This window comes from Copidosoma floridanum, unplaced genomic scaffold (assembly GCF_036245765.1).
Source record: "Copidosoma floridanum isolate Cflo_tuat_1 unplaced genomic scaffold, Cflo_Japanese_pri ptg000013l, whole genome shotgun sequence".
NCBI lineage: Eukaryota > Metazoa > Arthropoda > Insecta > Hymenoptera > Encyrtidae > Copidosoma > Copidosoma floridanum.
Window position 1 is genome coordinate 24,643,796 of NW_028321890.1, and position 11,543 is coordinate 24,655,338.

The following is an 11,543-nucleotide window of genomic DNA, read 5'->3' on the forward strand; positions in this document are numbered from 1 at the left end:
GATGATGAATTTATCTCCTCCACTTTGATTTGTGCCACGATTTATTCATGTATTCTGTAAAGAATTATTAGTCAAACGTCGAGACTCCGAAAAGTGTGTTTGGGTTATACCCACTGTCATCAAATTCTGACGGATTTCTGGCCTTCTCGGTCCTAACGAACTCCCACAGCCCAGTTAACTCAGGGTTTATTATGCTCAAGACGATCGCATCAATTGCAATTCCAATACCCAAACAGAGTATATTTTTTAAATAATCATGATTCTTTCGATTTTCAATTACTGTAGTCCTGGACTCAAATCCAACCAAGAAAAATTTCGAAATTGTTCAGACAACTGAGCTATGGACGCTCTGTACCTATCCTCTATACCAACTATTAATAAAATTTGATACATACGTGATACACGTTTCAATCGTTGAAAAATGAAATAAAGTGTGAAAAGGAAATAAAGGTTGGGTGGTGTTAATTTGAAAAGTTAGTACTTACCTTATTGATAGTGTCAATTGCAAATAGCAGAATAAATAAACTGCATTAACTTTGTTATTTTCTTAAAAAACAAAGACATTTGACGATCCATAAATTATGAGGACTCCACTGAAATATCAAAAAATCGTTAGTTGTATGGCCAAACCCTGAAAAAATTTAATCTTTAAATTTAATTGAATAAATTCATATGAATGTACAAGTGATGAAATGCACTGATGGCTATGGAAACACCATCGGATTAAACTGCTACTTTTATGTTGGTGTAACAAAAATATGTGTTGTCAATTGTTGTAAAACAAAATTTTTTTTCTTGCTATTATGGTGTAGTCAACTCTAGTGAGAAGTATTTACACTGTGTTGTAAAAAAAAATTGAACGTGACAACGCAGAGTTTGTTTCAACCATTTCCGTTATTAGTTTTTAACGTTGTTTTATCGAATGTATTCAAATCGTACAATCTGTGCTCAATATATATACACCAAGTCTAAATGCATAAATTTTACAAGTAATTAATGACAAATTAAAGTATACAGAAATTTTCGTCATGAATTTCATAAACAAAAGTGAAAAAATCGTTGCAAAATGTTGAATGTTAAACGTACACTCTACACAATTGATGTGTAAAAACAAAAAAAAAAAAATTTTTCTCAATAATATACGTGTAATATCGGCAACGATGTAGCCGCGAGATTGTCTCGGCGGATTATGTAAATATATGGAGCAAGGACCTCGCTGCTGTGTTATTTCGGTACTTGGAGGTCCCAAATGGCGCTCTCGTCGAGCCGTACCGACGTGACGCGTCTCTTCCAAGTAGCCGTGCGAAAATTATCTCTTTCCTTTATTCTTGTATACTTAAACTTTTCTCTTTCGCTGTAAGTTCGTCTAGACTCCGTATATATATATGCTCGAAAAAGGGATGAAAAAGCAAATTACCACCGGATGTGAACTGTCTCCTGCGTATGTGTGTACCGAAAATAGACGATGTGCACAGCTGTGTGTGGGCAAAGTTCCAGAGTTAGCGAATCATGCCCAAAGGAATGTCCAAGATTTTAATGACCATGTGGACACATAAACCAAGTGACGTCGTATTTCATGGCTTACCTTACGATCTTTTACGATTGCGCGGAGTATAGATTTTATCATTATTATTATTATTATTATTATTATTATCATTATCATAACTTGTATAGAATCTCTAACTTTACATGGTAAATTTGGTCGATTTGTTGCTTTTCATGTAACGTCTCCGCTTTTATCGCAGTATGGTTTTGCATGAAACATACATATTAATATTTTTAAACAATATCATTTTTTGTAAGTTTCTTTAAACTCTCATGTGTTGACAACATAGTGGAAACAGGAAAATTCCAATGACTCATTCTTCTCACCGCTTCGACATATTCGAATATTAATACCACTATATCTACTTCCCAATTATCATACCTCAATTATAAAGTAATGTTAAGGTTAATTTTAAGTATATATATATATATATATATATATATATATATTTGAAACTGTTTTTCTACGTGATCAATTATTGTATAAAACACAGTTTACTTGTAAATCAAAATGTATAGGTACGCAATTTTTACACAAGTATCATATTTAATAAAAACAAATTTGTTATTTAACTCGTGTGTTAAAGTTCATTTGATCAAACTACGTTTTCTTCGGAGCTAAAATAAGTGGCAATGAACTTGAAAATAAATTTATTTTGTATTATGGTGAGAGAAAAAAAAACTGAAATGTTCCAAGGTGTTTTGACAGGTTTGTACAATGATATCTGACGTGTCACATAACGCTGTTGTTTTGGTAAATAATTATACGAAAAATATAACTCATCGAAACTATTTCTGTTTCTCCCGGGAATAACACGGCGTGCGCCGATTAAGCAACTTATCGCGCATATCTCCCCCCACCGACCTACCTATACCGTTGTTAAAAAAAAATCTGCGCGTAATTTTTAAAACATACTCAACGTGTTGTGATGACACGCCCGTGGGTACACCGAAACTTTCGTCGTTTCAACGATACACAGATGACAACAAAAAATCGTAATTACCGCTTGTTCCAGAACACCCAACATCTGACAAAGTTTGTGGCAGTATTTACGTAATTATATACAATGATTGAAAAAAACCGTTCCGGCTCGGGATACTCCAGTTTTTCATTTGTATAACATTTAATCACCAATGGTGCATTGGAAGCGCAAAGATGCCGGGAGGAAACGTGTGTGCTCGGGGGATTCAACAGAAATAATCAATACTATTACGTAAATTGTTTTTGAGGATAAAAAGACCATGACCAATTTTTAATTCCTTTCATAACCCACTTTTTACCTCCAAAAGCGTATTTCCCCTTTCTCATCGGTTAACACGTCTTACAAATAGATTTTCAGGAACAGCAAAAAAACCAAATTCTCATGAAACATTTGCGCTCTTTGGCTGATTTTTTTTTTTTTTTTTTTTTTTTTTTTTATGTTAGTTCCTCCATTTGTTTTAATTGTTAACAAAAAATTAAAATTTCGTCAAACATGCATAAATAAAATTTTTAAATACCAAAAGAAAAAAACAAACAAACAAACAAACAAAAAACGACTTAAGGAAAGATTCAGTCATTTTTAAAAATTAAGAAAATGAATGACGACTTGTTTACCCGATTTAGACGCTATCTGACAAATTAAATTAGAATACCGCGTAAACATAGCTTTTTTGTTTTTATTAACAAATCGAATGACGCTTGGACCAAAATGCCGATTCTGTTTGCACCGAGAATCTCGGTCTCGTCTCATCCACGGACGTAAATTTCGCGATGACGAAAAAAATTATGCTGATTAGAAAAGAAAGAGTTTGGTTGATCTATTATTTAAAGTTTCCCGTCAACGCGGTACCGGACTAATTTCAAACGGACACACGTGCGCACAGACTAAACGCTCGATCCTCCCATCTCTGTTACCTTGTCGGCGCTACTCTCGTGCGTAGGTATTTCTTATCTAAACCTACGCAAGCGAGTCTCGAAAAAGTTCCCGTCGTCTTGACTAGCAATACCGTCCGCCGCAGATTCGTTTGGGAAAAACCACGTGAAGATTATCTTTGCGATAAATCACTTGCATTTTTACCCCTCGAAACTTTAAAACAGCATTTTTTGTATAGCTGACATGCGCACATGTTATTAAAATAAGCAAACAAATAAACAAACAAAAATCACGAAAACAATGCGAGTTAAAAAGTGCAAAGCTCGTACACTCTATTGTATACTCGATCGTATCTGACCGCGTGACCGCTTTGACGAATCCTTGAGCTCGATTTATTTTTCAATCGTTTACTCGATAACAATCGTCGTCGGGACCTCGCAAATTACCCGTGACTTTGTACAATAGTGTGGGCGGGAAAAACCATTTACTATTCAAATTAACCGATAATGCCTATACACAACCACATGGCACTTTGAGGTTGATTCGTAATTTAAGGCACAATGGCGTAGGCTATAGTATTACCTGTATACACTGGCAATATTCAGGCGGCAATTTTTATGCGTGCAAAACTTGGGATGAGGACAACGAACGATTAATGAAATCCACAGGGGCGATGTCGAAACCATTGAATCAGACAAGGAGTCAACGCTTCCAAGTAGAAAATATCAAACTGTGATTTATTGGCATTGTATATAACATGTTGTTATTACGGCTCGTACAATACTTTTCTTTCGATAAATTCTTTCTTGGCCGAAATTTTAACAAACTCAACTGGCATTCATTGTTTGTATTTGAAGATAATGCAACTAAAGTAGTGAATAGTTTATTTATGATACGTCACATGGTAAATATGGCGGTGTTTGAAAAAGTGTTACGATAATAAGCTTGTTGGATGACGATAAGTGAAGTTTGTCCGATAGAAAAAAAAACCCCGGATAATTGTGATGTAAAATCAAGCTATTAAAATAACTAAAATGTCATCACGATTTGAAGGCCAGTAATATATGCGTAGCTCGAAAAGGTCAGGATTTTTCTCTCTTTGTTTTTATAAAAAGTTTTGTACATTATTTTCTTAAGCCAATGTAGTTTTTTTATAATTTCGTTTAGGTTAATCAAACTCAAGTCAATCCATAATTTTTACCCATTTGTTCTGATTTGCCCGTGTTTCCACCCTCCAATACATAATTAATTTCGCACAAATTTTTTTCAATCCATTGATTAGCCATTGGATTAAAAAGGACAATATGACTGAGGAATTCAAGGGTCCAATGAATCGAGATTTTAAAATTATAATTAATTTGGAAATTGGTATGATCATTAGTAAATAATAAATTATTTAAATTTAAAAATAATTATAATTCATAAGAATATTATTACTGAAAAATTTTAGATAAAAAAAAAACTATTTGTTCAACAAATCAGTGCATTCTCCCAGGTTTTTAGAACTTTTTCAATAGTTTAAACTATTTTACAAACGAATGGTGTTTCGTATACACTCGTTCGTCCATACAATAAAATATAATGTACGTGATGATATAAATAAACGTGTTTGTGTGTTTGGAATTTTCCGTTTTCCCTTTGTCCTCTTGTTCCCCTCGTCTGCAACGGGAAAAACAAAACTATAATTCTTACGTAAACATGTATAAAATGAATTGGTGTATCGATCGGAATTCGTGTTAATAATTTATCAAAACGTCGTTAAATTATATAAATGCTAGTCGTATTGTCCAAATAGAGGCCAAACCGAGAGAACAGTAGTCCATTAGATACGTGAAAGTATTTTTGTTAAGATATAAGAAAAACACAATAGACGACGAGTATCTCGTTATTCAGAATTCCCAAGTAAACTAACATCAAAAAACCCAGATAAGAATGTATATATTTTTATTTTTTCAAAACAAAGACTCGTTTCGATGGCTCCTAATTAGTCACTCAAATCATACCAACAAGCACACCATACACCCCTACTTCAATCTGATTGATCGATCTAATGTTCCACCCACGCGACGCTTGGATACAAAAATATACAGATAAACGTAAAAAAGGAGCGTTAAATCATTGAGAGCTATTGACAATTTCAACGGTACGGACCGGCGTTAAAACCAAAGTAGAGGATAGAAAAAAAAAAATCCACCCCAAGCCCCGAAGGTCAATACTTCCCCCGGAGAGCTTTGGGAATCCCCGAGCTACTAAATTTTACGACCCTATAGCTCGAGAAACCCATAAAAAGCGAAGGAGGGGGGGGGAAACGGGCCGAGTAACTTTTGATATATCCGTGCGTGTGTGCTTTTCTATGTACGATCGAAGAGCTTGCAATCAGGACCCTCTCTCACTCGGAAGGAAGGGGAGAAAGTTAGAAGGGGCAAGGGGACCCGCTTTCTCGTCCGCTTGGTCGGCAGAACGGCATCATCATCGCCGTCGCCGCAGCTTATACGTTGTATATACACACGCATCAATCGGTACCAAAGAGAGAGAGAGAGAGAGAGAGAGAGAGAGAGAGAGAAAAGAAGAGGGAGGGAAAAATGAAAGAAAGAAGGCGCGCGCCCCGAGTCTCGTGGCTCCGAAAAAACGCTCAGTCGGCTCGGTGTTGCCGAGACATCGAGTGACATCTGCTCGGCAGAGACAAGCCTCTCCGGTGTATAATACATATATATATATATGACACTTGTCCATCCCTTCTCAGTCCCAAGCGAACGATCGCGGCTCCTGGGAGCTTTTTCGAGGAATGCTTCACACCCGAGACAACTTTGGCCGGTGATCGTTTTGGAGTGAAGTCGTACAAGCTCGCGACATGCTGATCAAGGATGGAGCAGAACCTACGGGGAAGGAGGCAGACTCGGGCTTCTTGTCGGCCAACAGCGGGGGCAGCTCGACGAAGGGCCACGATCGGCAAGACGTGGACGCTGGCTGTTGCTGCGATTCGGGAGCTTCGCGAAGAAGCTGCGCGGAGGCAGGGCTTGCGTGCGATGATTCGCTCAAACTGACCTACGAATTCTTCTATCGCCAGGATAACGAGGGTGACACGTAAGTTCAGACAATTTTTGTTTGCTCTTTAAACTGCTTTTGGCTTGAAATACGAGGTCCTTTATTCGTACAAACAGGAGAGGGAGATTAGCTCAAGTTTTTGCATGAAACATTGGTTTTTTTGTAATATGAACACAAGTGCTCATTGAGTTTTGGTTCTTACATTGAATCGTTAGTTGTATCGAATTTTATTACTCTTTTTTCTACTCAACGTACATTCATTGATAATATTTCAATATTTTTCAAATAAAACGGGAAGATAAAAATGTATCAGGAAGCAAAGAAAATTCAGGAGTTCATTGACACACCAATCGATAACCGTCTCGCACTCTGCAATATACTTTTGCCTCTTGGTTTGGTAGCACGAAAACTGACCTAACGCAACTTCTCCCTCGACCTACATTTGATGCTATACTCATGAGTGTAAGATAACACAACGTGCATACTCTGTCTGTAGCCAGGGCGTAGATGTTTTTTTTTTTTTTTTTTTTTTTTTTTCCCCTATAATTTACTATTCCGAAAGGAAGCAATTAGTTACGCCATAAACCACATCCGACGAATACAGTAGTTGTAATGAAACAAACAAACGCCCAAATACTACTTGCCGTTCTCTTTAACGTCAAAAAAACGTTAACCGATTTCAACCGATCCCATAAAAAAACTAAACCGAACGCACCTCGAAACCCCCAGCCGACTGCACGCGGTGATATCCCTCGGCCTGCTGGAAGCCACGTGCTGGCTGATCGACATGGCCCCGCACCCCTGCTTGCTGGACATACGGAACGACGACGGCCTTACGGCCCTACACCTCGCGGTGATGGCCGGGGAGGCCCTGATCGTCCGGAGGCTCGTTCTTTCCGGCGCCGACAAGCAACTCCGCACCACTGCCGGCAACACGGCCCTGCACTTGGCTTGCCTCCGCGGCGATATTCGCTGTGCCAAAGCCCTCACCGACCAACCGTTTATCGACGAGGAGCGCCGTTTGCTCGCTAACCGCGGCAGATCGGCGCGGGCGGTGGTCGACAACGGCGAACTGGAGCTCAGGAATTACAATGGTGAGCCATGTTTGTTTTTTTTTTTTTTTTTTTTTTTTTTTTTTTTTTTTCCAAGTCGGGGTCCATTAGAGGACATTGGACGACAGAGTCGAATGATGTAATAAACGTGTACGGGCGATGGGAAACGTCGAGAGCTCTCGGCTGAGGAAAAACCGATTGGACGAGCACAGGTTTTTCCAAAGAGGAAGCAGAAACGCGCGTTAACGACACCCAGGCGCTTACGCACCTATACCGCTCGTATGAACTATTGGACGCGGTAAAAGTGTCGTCTCGTTGAATGGCGGATTAGCGGCACAATGAGCGTTTAGAGGGCACACTTGCCTTTTACATCGTGATTTACCGACCCGTGGAACAATGGGAATTTATTACAGGGGCGGGGGGAGGGGGATTAATGGGCCACGAAAAATTTTCAAGGCGAAAAAACAATGCGGCGTCTCGTTCAACTTCGGAAGTTGAAAAGGTGATTAAGATTAACGCGTCCGAGAAAAAAAGCCCACTGTATATAAACACAGCTACCTTTAAGCCCGTGCGCCGATCGTATAGCCATTCCAACTTGTAAAAACGACAGATTAACAAAACCGGGGAATTCCCTCGCGGTGCAGTCTTTTTCAAAAAATCTATCTTTGAACGATGACTGTGCCCCGCTCAAAATTTTGTCCTCCAACTTCCTCCGTTCATATTGGAACGGATCGGTAACCCGATCGATCTATTTTCGATCCACGAAGATCAAGAGTTATCGCTGGCCAAACGATGTTCCTTAACTCGGAAATAAATGGCAAAATCAACAATCACTGCGAAATGAAGGAAACAAAAGTGCAGTGTACACCTGGTACCGATTTTAATTTCGGCGAAATCGTCCGGGTAAAAATCCGCGTAATACATGTTACGTCGGAAAAGAGGAGAAAATTCATACTGCACGGATATATACACAAATGTCACAAAATTTCTCGTAGTCGAGTTGACGCGGGAGTCGGCGAATAGACACGATATACGTATACGCACGTATATTGTATATACTGTATACACAAACATTAGCCATAGGGGGGCAAGTTGTACAGTAGAGCGCGTTGCACTCTCGCTCGCTCCATCACTCTCTGGGAAAACCCAGTCCCGCCGATGAGCGGAGGAGTTGGCATAGCGGTCTTGTGTGTATATATACTTATGTGGGAGCGACAGCAGACGTTCTAGAAAGGCTCTCTTGTTACATTGGGGCACATACATCATCAATTTTTTTTTTTTTTTTTTTTCTTTTTTTTTTTCGTAGAAAAAATTTAGGGAATCTTTGGTTTCAAAGATTTGTTTGAAAGGTCTCTTATAACACGTCAAGGACGGGGAATTTTTTTTTTTTCGAGCGCTCGGGTGATGTATGGAGGCATACACACATGACAGTCCACAGGTGAAATATGAATTATATATGATGGTGCATATTTTTTTTTCCTCAAGCTCGAGCGAGATCGTAATTTTTATTTTCAATCCACTCCGACTACGCGTACGTGCCTACTTTTAACGCGCGGCTCTTTTGACGCGAACACTCACAACGACAATAACAATGTAAACCGGGTTCATACTGCCGAGGACTCGTTAATCAACTCAATACGGCTGGACGCACTGGCCGAACCAATTCAGGTCAGATCTAACGTAAACGATTGACGATAAAAAAGAAAAAACTCGCTCATGGTATTTAATGTACAAAAAAAAAAAAAAAAAAAAAAAAAACCATACACGTGTCATGGTTGTCGTGCCTGCTTGTAAATCAAAATATTTCCTGATAAGATAACGACAGCTCGAGAAATTTGTTGTTCATGCTAATTGGGCAAAGATCAAAGCTCTACAAAAAGTCAGCGCGTCGCGAGGGGAACTCCTTCTCGAAAAACAGGATTCCTCAGCCCCGTGGAGCATATAAGATGTACAAAGAGAGAGGAATGACGGTTGGCATTCTTTTGATTCCAGGTGAAACGTGTCTGCACGTCGCGGCGTCGCAAGGCCACTCGGAGCTCGTCCGGCACCTGCTGCACTTGGGGGCGAACGTTGGCGCCCGCGAGGGACTCCGAGGTCTGACCGCCTTGCACTTGGCGATCGAGAGGAGCCACTTCGACGTGGTCCGACTGCTGGTGATCGAACGGCCGTTTTGCATCGACACCGTCACCTACGCCGGGTTGACGACCCACCAGATAGCCAACAGCTCCGACCGGCGTTTGGCCGATAACCTGGCGTTGCTGCAACGGTCGTACAACGCTGCAGGCAACCTAGAAGATATGGACGTGGAAAAGGAGCTCGCGGCGTTCGCGGGTATGAGGGTACGGTGCCTGGCGACTTGAGCGACCGCTGTGTGTTTTTTTGTTCCGTCCGGAAGCTATAATGTAGTCATTTGGGTCTCGGTATCGTTTCATTGTAAATAAGAAGGGCGTTGGTTCAATTGGTTCGAAGAACCCACGCGAAAAGGAGGCATCGAGTTTTTTTTGTACCACCAGGTCTCGGGAAGAGATTGCACGCATTGAATTTCTTTGGATGCCTCCTTCGGTATTTATGTTGGTCACGATTGACTTCGTCACGTGCTGGACTAAAATGGACTTTTTGTATTTGCATGTGCAGCGTGCAGTGTGAGGATTTATTCTACTGTTTACTAGGGTACCCAAAATTGTTGAATTGTAATAATTATAGAGCGACCTAACGTCATCGTTTAACCCGAAGCTTGTGTCACCTCGTGATTCGAGTTTCTAAAAATAGTGCGTTATATTCGTGATTAACGTGGAATGAAAAATTTAAATAAAAACATGTGAAGGATATATTTAGTAAACCGGAAATAAGCGGCTTTACTTTGGTGAATTTTTTTTCCCCTTATCATTTAATCGCGTTCGTCGAGCCAAAACATGTTTTTATTTCAGTAGAGACTCGTTGTTTTAGAACTTTAAATTATTGAAAATTTGTAGAAAATTGTAACTTAGACTGATTGTTCATTTATTAGCCAATTGAATGAAAATAAATCGTTTTCATTACTCTGTGGGTATGCGCGCACCTATTACGGGCTATGAAATAATCGTAGATAATTATTGCATGTTGAATTGTGTATCATGTGTAATTCGTCTCGTCAGTGTAAATAGAAGTATCATCATAAGGAATGTAGCCCAAATTAAGTAAAATAGTTATAAATTTTAAACTACGTGATTAATGATTGATAGTCATCTTGTGTTATTCCACTTTACTCCAAAAATTGCAGAATGAAGAAAAAAACGATGATGTAGTTTAGATTTTAAGTATGAAAAAATAAAATGTTAAATGCATTGATCAAATTAAAATTATCATATAAATTGAAATGTAGTTCATGTATTTATCCAATGCTTTTAAAAAATTTAAGTTTTCTCTATCAAAAGTATTATACAAAACTAGGAATGAATTTCATGAATTGGCAAGAGTGTTTGAAGTTAACATTTGCAATAACTTTATTGTTTATCTTCAATGAAGTAACTAACATTTACTCGTAAGGATTTACGGGTTGTATCATGGGTTAACACATGACGATAACATCGCACGACCACCTTCTATTTTATCATTCGTAAAACTTTAACTTTTCCTATATACCCGTTATACATGATTTTCTATTAAACTTATTAATGTGTATTCAAAGTTATAGTCTATAAACAATTGATGTTTATTTGAAAAAAAGAAAAAAAAAAACAGCATTTATCTGTTAAAAATTTTCTTGTTTTTTTACCGACTGAGTCTTATATCGCGCATATCCCTTGAAAATTCTCAACAAAAACACTTTCCGGTACTCGTTAAAAAATTATTTTTTATTCTTAATGTTGGAATTATTAAAAAAGGATTTATAACCGTGGATATTTTATAGTACGATGCGGTTTGACATGCAATGGAATCCGTGTTAAATGCAACTTTAATCAACCCATTGTTATACCCTCTACATATTTGTTTCTCGCGATCAATACCTCCGTCACTCCATGCACATGTGCCCATCGTACCCTATACTACCATGTTCGTATAGGTA

General features: G+C 38.7%; 1 protein-coding gene across 1 annotated transcript; it reads left to right on the top strand.

The window, feature by feature from the left end:
- Nucleotides 1-6,067: 6,067 nt before the first annotated feature.
- On the top strand, nucleotides 6,068-10,766 carry LOC106647258 (NF-kappa-B inhibitor cactus-like). The gene is made up of 3 exons (XM_014363567.2): nucleotides 6,068-6,485; nucleotides 7,176-7,540; nucleotides 9,491-10,766. Exons 1-3 carry the CDS (start codon nucleotides 6,253-6,255, stop codon nucleotides 9,856-9,858), a joined length of 966 nt encoding a protein of 321 aa, XP_014219053.2. The 5' UTR covers nucleotides 6,068-6,252; the 3' UTR covers nucleotides 9,859-10,766.
- Nucleotides 10,767-11,543: the final 777 nt, after the last annotated feature.